We start from the raw sequence: 21,621 nt of genomic DNA, 5'->3' as shown, positions 1-21,621 counted from the left end.
CATTTTTAACGTTATCAAATTTTAATACTAGCTTAAAAGTCACTGAGAACAAAAAGAAAAATTATAACAAGCACTTCGATACTGAAATTTACACCCCTTTTCGGATTTGATAATTACTCACCCCCTAACACTGCATAATATTTTTTTGACTGAATAGACAGAACTGTAAATTTGTTTTATTCAAAAATATTGAAGTTTAGAATCACCCCCAAGTTTTCAAAGTTGCGCTCGTTCTGTTTTCATTTTTCTAAATCATTCACCCTCGCCAATACACCGACAAATAATTTCTTATTGATAAGGGAGAACTGCGAATCACTTGTTCGGGCCGGTAAATTATTTTTTAATTGATGGAGCAATTCCATAGCAAAAATATTGAAGTTTAGAATCACCCCCAAGTTATCAAAGCTTCGCCCGTTCTGTTTTCATTTTTCTAAATCATTAACCCTCGCCAATACACCGACAAATAATTTCTTATTGATAAGGGAGAACTGCGAATCACTCGTTCGGGCCACTAAATTATTTTTTAATTGATGGAGCAATTAGGAAAGAAAGCCAGGCTCGGTTTTGCAAGTGTTCCGAACCCCTCAAGACAGTTTCGCGTTCAAGTGAGAGGTCGAGTTCTCCAGACGATACAAACTGTTTCCCGGAGCCACTTAAAAAAGTAATTAGCGTGCCCCGGACTCACCTCTTGTTACGATCGACGTAATAACGACGCGAGTGCCGTCTAAGACGATGCCGACGTCTGTCGATGTACGCCAGACTAATCGCGGCCTCTCTCGAATTCCGCCTCGAATCGCTCCGATCTCGATTATCCCGCGCGAGAGAGTTCCTCCTCGAGTCCGGCTTCAGATTTTGCTGCTCCTTCGACCTGACTATCATCCAGATGAAGAACAACAGGGCGATCATCGTCGTCTCTTCGATCATCGCCTCCCACCCGCTCGGCCATCGATCGGGACATCGATCGCTCACACTTTCAAACTCGAATCTTAATTGCACCCTCGGTCCCTCACTGAGTCATCATGGTTAACAATTACACTCACTTGCACAACGATTCCCCACATATTTTCTTCCAAAAATCAATCTTTTACTGCTAAAAACAATTTTAGAACTTCACTCGTTACTCCACATATTTTCTCCCAAAAATAAATTTTTTATTGCTAAAGAAAATTTGAGAACTTCACTCGTTAGCCCACATATTTTCTCCCAAAAATCAATCTTTTACTGCTAAAAACAATTTTAGAACTTCACTCGTTACTCCACATATTTTCTCCCAAAAATCAATTTTTTATTGCTAAAGAAAATTTGAGAACTTCACTCGTTAGCCCACATATTTTCTCCCAAAAATCAATTTTTTATTGCTAAAGAAAATTTGAGAAGTTCACTCGTTAGCCCATATATTTTCTCCCAAAAATCAATTTTTTATTGCTAAAGAAAATTTTAGAACTTCACTCGTTACTCCACATATTTTCTCCCAAAAATCAATTTTTTATTGCTAAAGAAAATTTGAGAACTTCATTCGTTAGCCCACATATTTTCTCCCAAAAATCAATTTTTTATTGCTAAAGAAAATTTGAGAACTTCACTCGTTGGCCCACATATTTTCTCCCAAAAATCAATTTTTTATTGCTAAAGAAAATTTGAGAACTTCACTCGTTAGCCCACATATTTTCTCCCAAAAATCAATTTTTTATTGCTAAAGAAAATTTGAGAACTTCACTCGTTACCCCACATATTTTCCACCAAAAATCAAGTTTTTATTCTCAAAAAACAATTTTAGAACTTCATTAGGTTCGATTAGGGTTTGATTGAGCTAGGTGTGCACGTGTCAGGTTCGATCGAGTTAGGTTTGATCGAATTAGGTTTGACTAGGTTCGTGTATTGTTCCCGAGCAACAACGCTGCTAAACGTCGCCCACTGCATCAGGATAATGTCGCGAAGACAATAGTTTGAGTTACATAATTGCTACTCGATGGACGAGCATGAACAAAGGAATGGTCGTAACAAACAATGGGCAACCAGTGGTAAACGACAGCATGACTTCGCTCGAACAAAAATGAGATTGCGTTTGATTCTGCAAGGTTGCTCCGATAATTATGCGTCCACGGGACACGATAAACTTATTCGGAGCAACAATCGACGTTGCAGAGCCCGAAAGCGGAAACATTATGAATGCAAACACGGTCAAACAACGCGAAGAATTGCCCGCTGAACGGTGGACACGTGTCCTCCGCAGTTTCCGGCGTTCTCCAATAAAAATGGCGGAATCTCTGCACGCGGATACGCGTTTCCGGCTGTCGTCGTCGACGAGGACAATAAATATTGTTCGTGAGCACCGTCGAACGACTCTTGTCCTAAATCTCGCGGATAATGGATCGCCGTTCACGTGTTATCAAGTTGTCGATGCTTCTCAGAATCGAATGGCCCGATTTTCCTCAGCAAGTTCTTCTACCCCTCCTTCTCTGATATTACTGGGACCCCTAAGTTCACCTTTTACAAAGTTCAGATCGCATTCAAACTAGACCTGAACGAGATTCCGAGATTTTTTTTTTAGTGTTGGTCATTCATTTAGTGAAGGTCAGGTCATTGACCTTGAAGATCTTCAGGGCTGTGTTAGCCCCCAGTGAGGTTTGAAAATGTCTATAAGCAAGATGAAACCTTTTCTCTAACCCATGAAATCCACAAATTTAGAATAATGGCGTCACTGGTCGCTAAAGCGAGGAGGCTAATTAACGTCAGTGGTACAGTCTCATTAGAACAGCTTCGGTTAGGTCCGAGGGGATCACCTGAAGAACAAATTTAACACTGGAACTACCGGATGAGTCAAAATGTCTTCAATTTTTCCTTTCAGAAATGATGAAACTATAAATATATTTTCACGAAAAAATTTTTTAATAAACCTCTCTAAGTAGACATTTAAACAAAACTGGTACGAAAACTAAACAATTTTGTTGTTATTATATGGCAATGTATGCCAGTTGCATTTGCTGCTTGGTAGTCCTAATGTTAAGATTCATCCACTCTAGTCATCAACTGCAGGTCAGGTCATTGACCTTGAAGATCGTCAAAACTGTCTTAGCTTCTAACTAACCCATGAAATCCACAAGATTCTAATAATGGCGTCACAGGTCGCTAAAACGAGGAGGCTAATTAACGTCAGTGGTACAGTCCCATCAGAACAGTTTCGGTTAGGTCCGAGGGGATCACCTGAAGAACAAATTTAACACTGGAACTACCGGATGAGTCAAAATGTCTTCAATTTTTCCCTTCAGAAATGATGAAACTATAAATATATTTTCACGAAAAATTTTTTTAATAAACCCCTCTAAGTAGACCTTTAAACAAAACTGGTACGAAAACTAAACAATTTTGTTGTTATTATATGGCAATGTATGCCAGTTGCATTTGCTGCTTGGTAGTCCTAATGTTCAGATTTATCCACTCTAGTCATCAACTGCAGGCCAGGTCATTGACCTTGAAGATCGTCAAAACTGTCTCAGCCTCTAACTAACCCATGAAATCCACAAGATCCTAATAATGGCGTCACCGGTCGCTAAAACGAGGAGGCTAATAACGTCATTGGTACAGTCCCATTAGAGGAGGATCTCGAATCTGTTAACAAGCCATCGGAGTCAGGTTCCTTGATAATGTCGGACACTCGAGCGTCCTCCTCTCTCCTTTGAGGAGCCGAGGATCCGAGTCTTTTTTTACATTTCGAGAATTCCGCGGGCTTTGTCGCGAGCAGCCAGGAGAAAAATTAATCCCGGCGAGCGGAGTGCTTCACAAATATTAATACTCCCGCGATCCCCGGGTCCGATCCCCAGTCTTCTTCGCGGTGTTCAACGATGGAATGACGTCAGGACAAGCCGCCGCCGCCGCCGCCTGCGATACTTCCAGTCAATATTTAGCGATCGAGTCACGGCTGTGCGGAATCGAACAAAGAGTACCCCCGTCGGTGACGAGGTTAATTGCGCCTCGTCCCGCAAACAACGCAATTTAATCGAACGATCGTGACTCGGATTTCGCCGGGAGACAAAAGCCGAAGATCCCAGTCCAGATCGAGAACCAACGGACGCTAATCGGCTCCCCGTTCCCATTCGAAAGTCCCCGCTCGCTGGTAGAGCTTGACTCTCGACTCGTCGCTACAGGCCGCTCCGAAACTGCTGGCCCAAAATTTCATTCGAAAAGAAAATTTTCTCCAGAAAATTTTCAACTATTTTTCATCTGATCCTAGGATCGACAGAACCTTCTTTGCAAACTGGAACCTTCTTTGTGAGATGAAATTGTGTTTTTTTTAACTACAGGCTATTCCAAAATATGGGGCCACGTTTCTAAATATTAAACAAATTGAGTTCCAATTTATGTTAAATTAGATGTTCACTTGTTTCTCGTCTGAACTTTGCGATGATAATACAGTCTCTCTGTTTTATTAAGATCAGACGATTGGGATCTACAGGTTGCCCCAAAACACGGGCTCACAGTACCAGAAAATACGTCAGTAGCTCCTGACGTTAATAATTATTAACTTTTCGTTTAAGCTCTCGAAAACTGCCTAGACCCGTTAAATAAATATAACTATAGTATAGGTTGTTCCAAAGCACGTGGTCCCAAAAAATAAATCAACACAATTGTCAAATATTCTTTCTTCATCCAACCGCGACGATGTTTGAAACATCCGTCTTGCCACTTGCACCCCTACAGGTTGTTTAAAAAATGCAAACAAATTCGCAAACCCTTTTGCAATGATTTTGATAAATGTCAAAGTAGAAAAATAATTTGTGTTCTGAGACGGCTATTGAACTAACCGAGAAATAAATTCTGTTTTAATTTCGTTGTACAGGGCGTTTCAGAACCGATAGTGTTTGTTTCGAAGCGTTTATGTAAGGGAATGTGAGTCTGAGATTGCCGGATCCGGAACCGCCCAATTTTATCAGGGGGACGGATCGATAGCGAGTCAGTGAGCCGAGAAATCGCGTGGCCGACCGATAACACGCCGGGATCTTTTAGGCGAGAGACATTGTTCCACGTAGCGGCGGGCTCCAGGTACTTGTTGAGTCCGCCGCGAGCCGGGAATTTCAATTTTCGTAATGGATTCCATCGATTCTGCCCGCCGTAACAGGTTCCATTGCGATTCCATTGAAAAATCCCGACACTCTTCGCGGTTGCGCCACGTTCCCGGCACGGCAAATTAAAGCAGTTCATCCCTCTTCCAACCCCCGAATCATTACAGACAATGCGGGCCACGAAGGGGTTGCGAAATGTCACTGAAATACCATCGGCCATTATACAGGCCGTCCCGTAACTCACACGCCTGAGCGCTCGTATCGATTAATAAATAAATTTTATATTGCTTCCGGGAAAGTAATCGCGACTCTTGGAATTATTCGCGAGTTTCGTAATATGTTTCCAGACGTATCGCACGAACGTCAGCGGCTCAGTAAAAAAAAAAAAAATAATTAAAATATAGGAGCGCGTGCAGGAAGCGAGAGAAAAACAGGAATTCATTTGCCAATGAACAAAGTAAATAAAACGTCGCGTAGTTGTTTAAAAAAATTCAGACTGGTTTACGGCTCGGCTCGCGTGCCGCTGGAACAAGGATTTCCTAACGTGTCTGTTCACTGGATTCCGTTTCTACTTACTCGGCGCGCGAATGCATTCATGCGCATTCGATAAAGAAATTAACATTCGCGTTGCAATTCTCTTTTGCGGTTTTTGCGGGAACAATATCTGTTCTTTCGTGTGACAAAGTTTAAGTTTACCTCAGAAATATATTTTTCAAAATAAATTAGAAAATGTCCAAAAGAGTTGTAAGCAACGAGAGCCCAACTTTAAATAATTTTTAAATATGTTCAAATATTTGTAATCTTAAGAAAATTTATATCATTTTACTCGGGAGAGTTTGTAGAATCATAATCGTCAAGAAAAAGTTGGCTAGCTTTCACGGTTCGAGCGCAAAATTGAAAATTCGATTTTTCACTGAAAACTAATTTTCTCGAAAACCGAGGACGATATCAAAAAACGGTTTGCAGCATTGTGTTCGATGCTAAAAAATCTATGGGTGACGTGTACCAAATGTTAAAATACGAGGCAGGTAACTTTGCAAAAATTGTTAGAATCGGAATGTTTCTCATGCGGCGGAAAGTCGCTTGGTAAAAATAATTTTGCAATTTAAGAGGCTCAAGAGTTTTTGTTTTCCGACGTCGGCCCATTACTCCCGGGTGAAATGAAAATTTCAGCTTCCGTTTCGCGGCGGTCGCGTGGCCGTTTATCCCGTTGCATTAGCAATGCAAAGTGACGCAGCCGCGAATGTTGAATCAGTTTCGCTGCGCGCGGCGGGCGACGCGTGAATTTGTAATTAAGTCGCCGGTGGAAAAAAAATGCCTCCAGCTGAAACCCAATTAACGCAACACGAGGGCTGCGGTGAACATTTTGATACGCGAGAGAACCCTAACCGCGTTTCCAACCCTCGGGACCATTACGGTGTTGTAACCCTCGTTGTCTGACACGCACAAGCCTTATCTACTTCGCCACCCGCAGATCCTCGAAAAATAAAAAATCCTCACTTGCAAAATTCAATTTGGGTTACTAAAATATTACTCACATCCAGAAATTTGCAAAAATTGATAAAATGCAAATTTTTATGCTTTACTCTATTTTCAGGATAAAAGTTTATTGATTTTTACTTGGTAAGAGAAATTTTTTAAAATTATGAAACTTTTTTTAAAAATAATCATGGTTCTTGAACGACCTTCACAATTTTTTTGAACCGTCTCAAACTTCAGCGCGGGAAAGTACATCAAGTTCAAACTGTCCTGTCATCGGAACCTACTGTTGTTTAATTTTTGAGCATTATTTTACGTAAGTGAGTACAAGGAAAAATTTTTTAAAAATCTTTTCCTAGCATTCGGCGAACTTGCAAAATGCGCGAGTACGCCGATGCACGCGATAAGAAACTAATTCTCACCATTAGCTATTCTAAAATTAATATTCAGTAGTCACTGACGAGTTTTACGGTATCTTGTGTTCGGATCGTTGTTTCAGATGTTCAAGGCTGACTCATTGTTCGAAGTTTAATCTGTCAATCTTCGTTGCAGCGTGACTCTTGCAAAAAGTGTATCTTGTCGGTTCGATCGGCGTCGGCGTCGGCGTCGGCGGCGGCGCGACGCAAATTCGTTCGCGCGAACAGAACAATGATATAACCGGCTTCATAACAACATTGAATTTTCAATGAACTTAACAAGCGTTTGATAAAACGCGCGAGTCGTGACGCCGAGGAGCGTCGAGCGGTGTGGCCTTCCTCTCGTTCACACGAAGCCACGGCTCGCGAATTAACACCAGCGCAATAAATATTCAATAAAACGGCGGCTGTCCGGGAATCGTCAATAAGGAGCATGATTCCGCTGGCTGCGAGCTGCCGTGGGATTCGCCTGACAACGATTCGTCAAGGTTGACCGGCGAAATTGCGAAAATCATCGTGAAACACCACCCACTGCGGAAAATCTCGATCGATTGCCAGAAAACTGTTTGGCCGAGTATAGAATGCATTTCAGTGAAGTAGGATCCCCTAAACATCAGCCTGATATACTGGTGTACGTAAAATTTTCGGATTTCAAGGTCATCGATATTTTTTTTTATGGAATCTTGGACTTTTTCTTCGATATTCTTGTAGAGCGTGAAAAGACGAATCCAACGACCTGTATAAACATACCATTACGATAATTTATTTTCGAGATATTTGTGTCTGAAAGTATTAAAAAACTTACCTTTCAGACACGAATATTTTGAGATTGCGTGATCGAAACTGTATGATCATGGTACTCGTTGGATTCGTCTTTTCATGCTCTACGACAATGTTTGAGAAAAAAACATAAGTTTCCGCCTGAAAAAAAATCGACGACCTCGAACTTTCGTTGAAAAGTGACTTTGAGGAAATATGGTGTTCCTTGAGGTATTATGGTTTTGTTTTCCCTAGAACGCTCATTCGATTCGATGCGTATGTACCTGTTTCACACGCTTACGCAATTTTCGACTTTTTCGACGAGATTAAAAAAACTACGAGACCGATTGTTTTCAAATTTGACAGAGATGTTCATCGAACATCCTTCTCCAGCTAGGAATAACATTGCAGTGCTACGTAAATTGTTTATGTTTTTTATAGCGATGAAATAATAAACGTCGCTTGCACTTGTCAAAACATCAGGGTTTTTGTGTCACTGGAAACCTCGTTTCCTGTTAATTAAAAACTATAGCAGCTAGCACAGAAGACACAATGAATCACCTGTTTGCACAATTAATTGAACGACACTGTGTCAAAGCAATCACCGTCGCAGTTCCGTTTTTTTAAATCACAAAGCTTCACTTGTACCATACACGAAACTAACCTTCATTGACAACTGTCAAACTTGGTTAAACGTTTCACAATCTCTCGGCGGGTGTGGCAACTTTGAAAAATACAAAATCACAACTTTTACGAATCACAAGACGTGCAACGAGTTTAAAAAAGTTCAGCACGGAGTGTTGTAAAAATTATAGAATTACAAATTGACAGTGTGCTGGATTGTGTTTGCATGTGTTTTGGAAATGTTGGAGAACCGTGTCGCTGGCAAAAATATGCAGTATCGAAAATAGGTGAACCATACGGTCGACGAAAAATAAAAATACGGGAAAAGTGATTCACGACCGCACCACCACGTGAATCGAGACGAACTAAGCTCACGGCACGCGTTTACGGTCACGCGACGCCGCGACGCTCGGCGTCGGGACGCAATCTCGAGCGCAAGTGCACGCTTCTTGTTGCACACTCACGCGGAACGAACGACGTGCCTGCCATTGTTTTTTCGTTTGTTATATAATCGACCTAATTGTGTTTTATGCATCCTCTATAATTAGACTGCGGACCTTTATGCTAATTCCCTTCCCCATTTGTTGTTAAAAACCCGGCCAAAAAACGAATTGGTCTCGCTGAGGGCCTGTCAATAATACCACACAAAAATGCTCAGGCTGGTTGCTCTAAAATAGCATAACTGCTCCAATTTTCTAGAAAACGTCAAATCACAAAAAAAAATAACCTAACATCAATTTTGAGGGTTGAAGGTCTTGAAAAATTGTTTTGCTTGAAGGAAAATAGTGACATTTTTTTCACTTGTGAATGAATTCTAAAAAATTGTCCATCGAATAAATTTTAAAACGAACATGGTATACCTATACAAATATTTTTCTGTAAATATTGAAAATATATCGAACGATTTCGAGTTTTGTAAATATGTAAATTTGTAAAAGAAACCGAGGCTTGTGCGATCGAAGCAACATACCAGATTATTTAACGCTAATGAATTATTTACCGACGATCTACACCCGCAATCACAATGGATCAACACAGTGCGCACGAAATGCGATGATTTATGGCTCTTTCTTCGTTATCACGCATGCAAATGCGTTCGCACAGTTCGCGTCCTTAAATTATTTATAAATGACCGTGGACAGGGTTTAATCTTGAGAATGATGAGGTGGAATGAAAAATCATTTTTTCGATTGAAAATGTCGACTGACAAACCTGCTCTTTACGAGCTGAGCGTCCCAGGAGAATATCACACTGACATGCCTAACCACCGAACGCAAATCAGCCTAACCTGCCTAACCTTTTTCCGACTTTCCATCCGATTTTTTTCCGGGCGAACGTAACGCACAATCACAAAGCAGCGCCGGCCACAATGCAGCTGCTATCACTTCGAAACTCGCGCGGCAACTGAGGCCTAACTTTTCAAACAACAGTCTCGTGAGTCACAACGATAATGGTCACGAGCACAATCGCGCCGGGCTTGCGTCACAATCGATCACAATCGAGTATATTAGGGTGAAGGGTTTGATAAAAAAAAAAAAAGAAAAAAAGAAAAAAGGATGAAACAGATAGCGACCCATTGAGTAGTGGCATCTGTTGCCCGTGGAAAAATCAAAGAGTCTTTCCAGGGAACCGGGCTGGAGAAAAATGTCGATCGGCTCTGTGACTTTCCAACCGTCCCGGCTCGATCACAATAGGCGATCGGCTTCGATCCCGGAACGAAAGTGGATCAGTCTGCGTTTCGAGCTGCTCTCGTTGCGAGGACGAACTAAGAGAACCGACCGAAGATCCGGCAGAGAGAAAGAGAACGAAAGCAATCGATTGTCTTGCGATATCTTCGCGCGCTTTAAATGCGAGCCGGCCATGACCGTAGCCATCTGCCCGGGGACCCCGGTGCCACTGTCGATCAATTTGGTCGAAAAATAGACGGTCCCCCAGGGGCCTTCGAAAAAATTCTAACTGCTACCGATTTGCTAGGTTCCAAAAAAAAAAAATGTTTGCTGGGTTCCAAACATTTTTAAAGCTCCGACACACCTCCCTGAAGCTGCACTGATAAGTTAAAAAATATATTTTCCCCACGTAACAATTTTTAAAACGGACCAAATCATCTCAAATGATATTTTTAGCAATTTTTGGGGGCTGCTGGAAAATTGAGAAAATTCTGAAAATATCTTTGTGGATACCGCAAGTCGACTGTGACGCAACCCTATTTTTTTTTGTCACGTTGTAACCCCATTTTAAGGGAGATCTACCCTTAAAGATAATAGTGAATTTTCTCTATAACTGAGTGTCCCAAAGATTGTATTTTATGTTTAAAAAAACTGTAGAAATTGTGCGAAATTGTGATTAATACACACAATATTTTGAACGATATTTTTTAAAATTATCGTATTATTGGAGATTTCAATTTCTGGTTGATTTTAGTTCAGATGCTAATGTGCTATAAGTTCGGACAGAATTGTTATTTTCGAGCGAAAAAATTTCTGCGCATTTCCGAATTGTTGCCAGTGAGCTCCGCGAAGTTTCAAATTAGTAGGTTGACTACTTTCGTTGAAAAAAATTGTCGAGTGACCAGGTTCGCAAACAACAGAGACCACATGTGATGCTTTTTTCGCAGCCAGTCACGTGAGCTGTGTGTTTACACGGCAGATTTGATCATGGTCGACGATAGTTTGGCAAACATAATCCCGTCCGTTTCGGCATATTCACTACCACGTAGCGAATCTTATCGTAGAGACACTTCGAAAATATTTTTTCAAATATCGACCGATGTTCGAGCGAAAAATAAAATTACATATTCATACCAATACGCAAAATAAATTAAAGAAACGTTAAATACTGTCCCACTGTACAATCTGAAAATTTGGACAATTGTACAATTGTATGACAAACAAAGTTTCATTTGTCATTTAATTATTCACTTACGTGAGCTGCACAGTTCCGTAATTAGGTAACGAACAAAGTCACCAGCAACTTACCTGTAACAAGCAAAATGAGAAACTTCATTAATCACCCAGTATACAATACAAACATTTGAAAAAAAATTGGTTGTGCTGTCCAGTGACGAAAATAATTTTTGTGCAGGAATAAAAGCGTGCTGATAAAGCCGTCAAATTAGCACAGATCATTTTTGCAACAATCTCAGCCTTCGAAATGCTAATGAGAGCTGCCTGGAATGAATAACAGGCAGTACTAATTATCTGGAATGGAAAATTCGTTCCCTTCGAATGAAAATATATTTCCCGATGGAAGAGAAAAAGAATATTTATACTAATACCTTTCGCAATATACAGGGTGATCCAAAAGTCACTAGACCATTGAAAAATGAACCAACCTATACATTTTTAAAAAATTCGTTCCCATTTCTTCACAAGCAAATTCGAATATTAAATTAAAGCATCTGCAAATATTTTCAAAAAATTAGTTCATTAAAATGGAACGAACATTCCACCCGATGTGCACTAATTGTGTGAAATCCCGTCGATTAGGGTTGCGTTCGGCGAGAAGGAAGACGTCAGAGCGGATCAGTATGACAGCGTGACACGTTCCGAATGCAGATTACGCTCTCAGCGAGCAGTTACCGTTGTTATGAAATATTCATGCGTGGGCATAAATAATCGAAAGATTGATCGTCCGCGTCGGAGTGTCATGCTCATTATACGAGGCGGCACGTCACGAATTATCGTCGTGCTACCATTTTTTATTTTTACGTGTCGGCGCGCTATCTTGGGACCATTATCTGGAAATATTTCCCGGCGGGCGAATAATAATATTTTAATGAGGGGAAACTGTGTCGCCCGCCTGGGAAAACGCTCGCGAAAAGCTGATCCTGCCGCGAAGATAAATTCGCGTCGCTTTGCCACCTCTTCATCGAGCTCATGCTCCCTTCAACGAATCACTCGCCAGCTGAAAAAGTTAACAACCCCCTCCCCCCGCCCCTCTCGTCCGTCCTCCTCCGTCCTCCCTGTAACACTCGGCAAATCCTCGCAAAAAACAATCGCAGACTAATTACCAATAACCGACCGCCGTTTAATAAAAGGAACATCGAGATTTAATGAGACTCGCACGCCTCGTTAGACAATTATGTCAACGTGAATAACACAACTCATCGTCTCTGGCGAATTCATTATTCCGATGCTAATGCCGGGATGTTGATTAAAATTAATTACGCGAAACAAAGCTCGCGGTGATAGGTCTACTTGCTTTCGGAGTGGTGTAATTTTTTGAAAATATTTTTCCTGTTTCCTGGGATGGTGAGAATAATAGGGACACCCTGTATATTTTTTTTCAAATTAAAATCCGACCCAGAGGGTCACAGTTCTGCCCAAAAAATTTTGGGAAAAATGTTTTCAGAATTTGAGCGACGATGACTGGATACCACGAATTATTTCGAAAATGTTTATGTGGCTTATGGTTCAACAAATTCGATTAAATTCTGTTCGCATTTTTCGCAAGCACGCAGGAATGTCTGAAAACCGTTCGCGGATCGATATTCTCTCTGCTTGCCACCCTGTCCCTTAAATTCAATTCTTCAACCCCAATAATTTTAATTCCGACCCAGAGAGACCTCGAGGAGAAGTTTCCAGTCGCCCTTCGTTCACCGCTAAACGAATTCTTCCTTCGTCTGAATTTTTCCCCGACGTTATTTCACTTCGATCCTCAACCTACGAAACGTTATTCTTTCCAACTTCCATGAAATTACCGATCCCTTTTACGACTTAAAAGATTCATAAGGATTTCTGGCCGCGTCGAGTAATGGAACGTAATCATTTCAGTGCTAAAGTGCCACTCAGAAGTATTAGCGGTAGCCATAAGCAATCAATTATTTGCAAAGAATTTGTTTCGCCTTTCGTTCTGTACCGATTGTTCAATAGGAAACACGTATTCAAAATATTCTAGAAAGTATAATTTTTTTTACTACCCTGCAATAAAATATTCGTCATTGCATACCTTTTCATTTTCACGAGGGATTTAATGCAACGGTAACAACAAGGAAAATTTGCGATGGAGATGTATTGAAGGTCAACAAATGTCAACGTTGGTCCAGAAGGTTGATCATAATTTGCTACACGAACCCTGGATTTCTATAAGAGAAGGGTATTGAAAATTTGCAGGAAAGATGGCAAACTCTCCTTGACAATGATGGAGATATGAATTAAGAAATAAAAATTTGAATTTACTACAAAGTTTGGTTCAGATTTCAAAATAATTGATTGCTTATGGGGCATATTTAGGCTAGATCATTCCTAGTTTAGTTCCCAAAAAATTTATACTTCACAGTATCAAGTGCTCCCGAAGGACCGGTCACGATATTGTAAAACGAGGCTATAGCAATTTTCCAGTCTATAGCAATTTTCCGCCCGTCTACCTGCAGGTGAAGGAAGTGTCCATGGATCTGACATCGCAGCGTTCGAGTAAAATTCCAGGAAGCTCGCCTCCCTTGATCTTTGCTGGTTATCGGGGGACTGGGTAAACAGGAGATCACAATGGTGACCCATACCCCATGGAAAATCAATCGAACCAGGCTGCACCGACCTAGATTCCCGCCGACTTCGTTGCAGTTCCCCTGAAGCAGCTGGCAAACGAAAGACAGCGTGTTTGACAAACAGAAACGCGCAAACTTTTGTCATTTAACCTCTAGCCCATCCTACTTCTCATAAAAATAACCTAATTCCTCCCAGTACAGATTACAATCGAACATGGACATACTTATCATATATTACACGAGATCGATATTGAATATGTGCGAGAGAGTAAATAATTTTTATTCAGAGAAAATATGAAAATGTAAATAGCTCGAGATATAGATATAGCAACGGTGTGGTTTATCGTTTGATATAGTACTTGAGATATCCAGCCGGTGGAAGGTGAACTGTTCCCTCTGCGGGCGCTAAAAATTCCGAAATTACCTTCCCGTTCAGAGAGATCAAATAAAAACGAGTCTTGCGGATGGACGAAACATAAATTATTCATAAGAGCGCCGGGAGAAGCGACGATGGGGTCTTTTATGAAACAGCTCACGAATTTAATACTCCCCTGATAAGGCGAGCACTTTCAATATTACCGGGACGATAAGGCAGAGAAAGACACGCGTCGATAACGCAGATCCCTGTGGTGTGCGACTATCGACCGGGTCTAGGGATCCTTCGCAAATTCCCCACCCTGGTTGTGGTCTAAAATATTCACTATAGGAAACGTCGTGTCGCTGCGAGTTACAAAGAAATTTTTCCACGTCAGTTATGATCTCAAAAATTATATATCCACGTGTACATTTTTTAATCTTGTAAATTTTTTCTAGTACAAAACTAGAAAATTAGGAAGTGAATGTAGTGGGGATATTACTGTATAAAACACACTGAGATGGAAATTACAATTAATTTATACATTATAAATTGTCCTATGGAAAAATAATTTTCCTCGCCAGGGGACCATTGATTGTAACAAGAAGGAAAATTAATTTCTCCAGCAGGACCAATAAAATCCAGAATAAAAATAAAAACACATAAACAACAAAAATCTCTAGACACATGGGACAATAGCTCTTCATCCCCTGTCACCGAAAAATCCAAGAATAAATGACGAAAGGAGCGAGGCTAGAGGTCTAATCCGGCCGTCGAAGGAAAACTCCCTAGATTAGGGGTAGTTAAGTAGATCATCGGTGTAGTGGAGATCCTTTCTCCAATTTCCGAGTCCAATTTCCCGCTTTCAGTGCGGTCGCGCGCTAATGCCTGGCCCCGAGTTAACCGGATTATTTCCTGCGGCACGAAAAAAAAAAGAAAAACCACCCCCTCGGTGAATTATGCTGCCGCCAATAATCGTCGCCGGCTGCGACCCCCGTCCGGCGTTAACGTGCCGCCGCTCCATTTTTCTAATCGTGTACAGTGTACGATGTCAGTGTCGAGAGTGAGAAAAAGAGAAACACACACAGAGAGAGAGAGAGAGAGGAGGGTTGAAGTCGGGGGTGCAAGGCTGACGGAAGGAGGAAAAAAAAAACGAGTCAGCTGGGAGTTGGGGTGGGTCGCCACGCAGGAGTGGTGGGAGGTGTTGAGTAAATGGACAGGGGGGTGCGAGGAGGTCGTCGAGCAGAGGGGTGGGGGGTTAAGTACGGGCTAGAAACACGGGGGGTGCGGGGACGCTGCAGAGATTCTCTGATACGCACCTGGCCACGCGCATTTGAGGGCATCAGTGACGTCAAACCTCGGGGGTGGAGGTTCTTGATTACGTCACTGGCCCAGGCAGCCTCCACCGCCACAACATCGATCAGTTCGGATCGCGGCAACGCCGGAGGAAACGGGTGGGAGGTGGGGAGGGGTGGGGTTGGGGAGAAGGTTTGATCCGAGGAAATATCACTAATAACCGGCTCGCGGTCTATTAATTAAATTTTTGATTAGTCAACGATACTTGAGCCCGCCCCATCGATCCGACCAACCCCCTAGCGCTCGACAAATCCTCCTGGCAATGTTGTTTCAGTAATGGGGGTGGCGTTAATGCGGTTTTGCACGGGACGGTTACGGGGAAAATGATTCAAACGTGCGATTAATAATTGCCTGTGTTACCATGGAAGGTAAACAAACATTTCTCGGCCGAGAATCGCAGTCGTTTCATGGAAAATATAAAAATTTGGATGATTGTTTAAATTTCACGGTGTTTTTCACGGTTGCTTTTCTTTTTTTAAATGCCATCGTGTATTTTTCGAGGAACTGTCCTAAGGCTGCTGGTAGGATCAGTTTTACGATCTGGTTTACTCTATCTTTTCATGTGACCTTGAGGTGAAGTTCAGAACAATCTTTCTTTGCTCGAGGAAATGCGTGATAAGCGTTTCAAGGCCGTCGTGTGCCTGATAAATTTGTCTTCAGCACAGCTGCAACGTTGTGCAGTTAAAAATACATCCTGCCCCTTGAAGATACATTATTGACCTTGGGTTGACTTTGAAAGGAACTTCGCATAGTTAATTCTTTCACGTCGTCATGTCTGTCCCATTCAGTACTCTAATTCTTGTTGTAGAGATACACGTTTTGCTTAAGGCGATAGAAAATATTCGAACTTTTGTTTAACATGTACATTTTTAGGAATATTGACATGATGAAGTCTAAGGGGATAGACCGTAGTCACGAGAGACATCCCTTAGAAAATTGGAAAGATTATGAAATTTATAACTGTTCCTCAATGATCTTTATTCATTTTTTGTGCAAGAACAACCCCCAATAGAAAGCACAAAAATATTTACCGTGCAATTAACAAAATCTTTTTAGGACAATATTATGGCAAAAAGCATCGAATATTCATCCATAAATAAATTTCCACCCCAAAACAAGTGCAAAAACAACCCCCCATAGAAACCACAAAAACATTTACCGCGCAATTATCAAAATTTTTTAGGACAACATTATGGCTCAAATAAATAATAAATAAATAAATTTCCACCCGGAAACAAGTGCAGCGAGAAAACCGTGCGCGTCCACGAAGATGTGGGTTTAATTGAAAATTTCGGAACCGTTTGAAATTCTCGAGACGCCGTGGGAGAGGGTGGAAGATAGATCATTATTGATCCATTCGAGACCCAGATGCACATAACTGTAAATTTCACGTCCGACGAAACCACTACACTCCGGCAGACGTCGCACACATACACGGAGAGACAAGGGGGTTAGGTACGTGTTCCCGTGTTCGTCGTCCAACTCCAGAATTCCCTTGCACGACCGTTCGAAACGTAAACGGTGTCCCAGCCTCGGCCGTTAATTATTAGAAGTTCTGCGAGTTTCGCACGCTCATCCTGCCTCGGTGACGTGCCCCTTCAGCCGTGGGAATTTTTCCGGTGAAATAGCACCGCCACGGCAATAATGACACCTCGGAGAGCCGAAAACGAGGAAACGCCGCGCGAGCAACGTACCGGGAAAATAACGCGGCTCCCGACACGGTGAATTTATCCGTGTCAAGAAGACGTAACTCCCGCAGCCGTTTTATAGTAACGAAACCCGCGCAGAATTATTTACATCTCGCTGCGAGCCTCGAGCGAGTCCGATCCTTCACGGTCGAATCCACTTTGAAAAATTATTCCCTCGTTCCCCGGAATTAATAAGCAATTTGTCCGACATGAAGTATTAATTTGGTGAGCCGGCAAGCCTTTAAGTAGATTAAACCTGGCCGTAGTCAGACGCTCGTCGGGGAAAGAAATGAATCTTTGTCTTAAATAATTGTTTCCCCGTCCCGGGATATTGATGATACAGATTTAACAAATTTTGTTGTTAGTATAATCTGCGAGGAGAGCTTCAAGCGGATCAAGTCGGTGCATAATCAATTTTTGTAAACTTCTTAATAATAAATTATCATTTCTCAATTCTCCGAGAGCAATTGATAAATTATGCTATAGCTGAAAGATATAGCTCTTCTCAATAAATTAATAATCAATTCTGCCATCGATTTTTCACCACGATTATTAATTTATTGATCGACCGATTGTGTAAGGAGATACATCTTGTTCATAGTCTCTTCGCGCAGGGAAACGTATCTTGCTTGTCTGACCACGAACAGTGCGAATCTACTTAAAGAACCCCCTTCTCTTACCAGCGAATGAATAATGTCTATTCTCTTCCACCTTCCGCTACAATGATTAATTGATTAGGTGGAAAGATTTCTAAGTAGAAAAGTCTGCCATCGATCTGGCGTTTGTAAAGAAGAGTAGAATTTTTATGAATTTAATGCAGAATTGAGAAATTGAATTCTGATTGTCCGAATAGATGCAGCATGTATCTACTTACATTGTTTTCTCCCAGTGTCCTTAGATTGTATTTTCTACGAAAGGATTTGGAACATCTGCGCGAGGTATTTGCTATTCGAGTAGATTGTGCCGGTACGTGGTCAGACAAGCAATGGACTTTTCAGTGGCTCGCGAAGGCAGCGCACGATACTTTTCGTTTTCAGTCCACAAGGGCTAGGCATTTGACAACAATGGACGACTGTTCCCAATTTCTTTCAATTCTCCCGCCCCGGTATCCCCGGAGCTCACCACTTTCGTACTCTAAAGAGAAATTCAAGAACGTCCTCGCCTTCATTAATCCCGTTGCTTAATTAATTTCACCGCAAGCATGTCAAGAGACGGACTCAACGCCCCGCAAAAGTCGCGAAAGGGACGCTATATCGACGCCATTACGGTTAACGAATAACAATTTAACTCACTTTAACTTTCAATTGTCGTTAAATTTTTCTTCAACATTTTATCGACGCAAGAGAAGAATGACGACATACGAAGATATCGTTTAGCACAGTCGACGTTCTTTCAGTATTACAGCCCGAGAGAAATAAGTTGACCAGTGAAGGGCGTTGACCTAAGCTATCCCTACCCCCAAGCAAGTTTCCCACTACCACCATCTTCCGACGTTCAGACAGTCTAAGTTTACAAGACGACTTCATAGATTACCAGGGTTTAAGTTCCTCGTCTTCTAAACGAGAATTCGGAGCTCCAGAGTTCCAGAACTGCTAAACTTAGGGCATTCTTACCCGGAGACAAAAATTTCAGTGGTAATTGTATTATAAATTTTCCCTTTTCGAATATTTGAACATGTACTGTTTCAAATATTTGCTCAGCCTTCAAGCACTCACAATTTCAATTAACCAACGAGGATAGTTTCCCTACATAGTGTCTACTCGATATATGTCCACAACACGGGTCTACCCAGGGACAAATATCGGGTAGAAGTTGCTATTCTTTAAAGGACTGACCCCTGACGGGTATACCTCGCGGCAGTGGGGATACTTCCGTGACTTTTAACGGCAAGATATTTGCGACATATATCGAGTAGAGACTGTGGTGGTGGGGGTGACGGTGTGATTATAACGGGAGAGGATCGTTGAAGGTAGATTAGACTACCTTATGGTTGCCTCACACGACATTTCGACTGACCCTGAGCCCGTGAACTTCTTTGAAAGCGATCAGTGGCGAAAGAGGAGCGCAGTCACGTTCCCCGGGGCGGATCTGCCGTGCGTCTCGAATCGGTAGCGAGGATCGCGTGTCGGTAGCGTAACGTCGATTCCTCGCAGCGTGACGAGCGTAACATCGAGAAGCTTCAACGGTCGTCATGCGAGACCGTGGCGAAATGCGTCTCGCGTGCCTGCAGCATTCCCCATCGTGGCCCGGTGTCACGTGTTACCTGCCTCGGGTGTCGGATGGCAAACGCTTTCGCCCCCTCAGCCTTTCAAGCCGGCGAACGAGCGTCTATCCCGTCCGCGCGTCAACAGCCCAAGCGGAAATTGAGGAACGTGTCACCGGAGACCGGCCGTGAAATGAACGATAAATGCACTTTTCCAGGCCAGAGCCGGGGAAACGTGTCGCAGACGAAACCCCGGAATCCGAGGAATGTTGCCCGAGCAAGATGACACCGTTACCTCGCCAATACTTCTCTTCAACAAAATATTTTGCGTTTGAGAAATTCTTTCGGCGAACAACGCTTCCACGTGTTTGAAGGTCGAGCCTTTCGCTTTACAACGAACCCTGAAAAATTGAACTGCGATTTTTTATTGTCGTTTTATCGCATTTTTAATGGAAAATGCACCGTGAACGTTGGACGAAGGGTTACTTAATTTTCAGGGGAAAGTCGATATTGGAATTGTTGTAACTTCGTGAAAAAATGTCGGAGGTCAATGCACCTGGGGTTTTTTTAAAGCTGAAAACCTCCGCTTTCGACATGCCAACGTGGTTTCCTTTTGAACAATTTTTTGGGTTAGACATCGGACCGGATAGCGCAAATGGCGATTTTTGAAAATTTTTCGAACTCGAACCTCTGCACGGAGTTTGAAAAATTTTTCTGGCGAATGAGATTGATATAGGTTTGAAGCCTGAACTGTTGGCTTTACAATGAGCCCAAGAAAATTGCTCTACGATTTTTGGTTGCCATTTTATCACATTTTGAATGAAAAGTGTGCCGTGAACGTTGGGTGAAGGGTTACTTAAATTTCAGGACAAATATGTCGATATTTGAATTGTTGTAACTTCGTAAAAAAAAATCGGAGGTCAATGCACCTGGGCTTATTTTAAAGCTGAAAGCCTCCCCTTTCGACCTGCCCATATGGTTTTCCTTTGAAAAATTTTTTGCGTTAGAAATCGGACCGGATAGCGCAAATGGCGATTTTTGAAAATTTTTCGAACTCGATCATCTGCACGGAGTTTGAAAATTTTTTCTGGGGAATAACATTGATATGGGTTTGAAGCCGGAATTGTTGGCTTTACAATGAGCCCAAGAAAATTGCTCTACGATTTTTGGTTGCCATTTTACGGCACTTTGAATGAAAAGTGTGCCTTCAAGATTAGAACACCTCAAGTATAGGTGAGAAATTGCACTATTTCCGTTCAAAGCGAGATAACTCAGCAATAAAAAATCGTAGGACAACGTTTTTGGGCTCATTTGAAAGCGGAAGCTTCATTCTTCGAACCCGCTGTGATTAGGTTCATGAACAAAATTTTCCAAACTCTGCAGAGACACACAAATTGTCGAAATTATTAAAAATCACCATTTTTACTTTTACACTCATTCTTAAATGAAAATGTATTATGAATTGACAACAATCTAGAGCGTGGTAAAGCGCAGACTTTACCCTTTAAAATGAGCCAAGGTAGACCATCCTTCTATTTCTTGTCACAGAATTACAACATTTTAAAGACCACAGATTCAAACCTAACATAGACCTAACATCAAGCATCCCAGTAAACGAGATGTAATTTTAGAGAATGAAAATTGAGTCCTAATTTCAGTTTGTATCTAACAGAAAGTGGTTTATCTTTGAAAGGGACTTGTGCAGTTGGGAGAATGAAGCCCTCGTGACAACGATTGATTTTTCTGGCGGGCAGCACAGGCTGGCGCGTAATTTTTGCTGAAAGGGAAGTAAATTTTAAGGAAAAGAACACGCGGGGGCGGGTGTCCCGTGAATGGGCGCCGGGTGAATTCGATTAGGGCAAGTTCGTCAGCGTTTGAAAAAGTTTCCCCGAGCGATCTCTTTCATGGAGAAGATTAATTGGAGCCGGCGCGATGGGGCTGCGTCGTCCGAAGACGCTCCGCTCTGTTCCTTCTCCATCGTTCGCGGGCTTCGGATGATTGATGAATCGCGACAGAACTGTTTAACAGATATGAATAATAATGATACTGTTCGAAACACCATTTACGCTTTTTGTGTCCCGAAGGGGCTGCCAACAAAGAGAGTAAAACCGTTTTATGACCACTGTGAAAGAAAGTTGAAAATCTGTTAGAAAGTTGAACAAATTTCGAAAGAGATGTATCACATTATTGTAGTATTAG

The 21,621-nt window shown here is 41.9% G+C and overlaps 1 protein-coding gene and 1 long non-coding RNA gene across 14 annotated transcripts in view; both read right to left on the bottom strand.

Annotated features, from left to right (window-relative positions):
• Dnc (phosphodiesterase dunce) overlaps positions 1 to 21,621 on the bottom strand; it is a 385,323-nt gene that overhangs the window by 98,574 nt on the left and 265,128 nt on the right. Inside the window, exon 1 of one of the 13 annotated variants that reach the window (XM_076796808.1) lies at positions 686 to 1,109. The exons of the other annotated variants lie outside the window; for them this stretch is intronic. Coding sequence (XP_076652923.1) covers positions 686 to 924 — 239 coding nt within the window. The 5' untranslated portion in view covers positions 925 to 1,109. Of the gene's footprint in view, positions 1 to 685; positions 1,110 to 21,621 lie in introns of those variants that run through there. 13 annotated transcript variants of the gene reach the window in all.
• LOC143359128 (uncharacterized) lies at positions 1,390 to 2,527 on the bottom strand. Its single transcript, XR_013083065.1, has 3 exons — positions 1,781 to 2,527; positions 1,512 to 1,582; positions 1,390 to 1,448 (listed from the first exon to the last, which is right to left on the bottom strand). It is a non-coding gene; the product is annotated as an uncharacterized LOC143359128 (long non-coding RNA).

Source organism: Halictus rubicundus, chromosome 11 (genome assembly GCF_050948215.1).
Source record: "Halictus rubicundus isolate RS-2024b chromosome 11, iyHalRubi1_principal, whole genome shotgun sequence".
Classification (NCBI taxonomy): Eukaryota; Metazoa; Arthropoda; class Insecta; order Hymenoptera; family Halictidae; genus Halictus; species Halictus rubicundus.
Note: the sequence above shows the minus strand (reverse complement) of the source record. Positions and strands in the feature narration are given on the sequence as shown.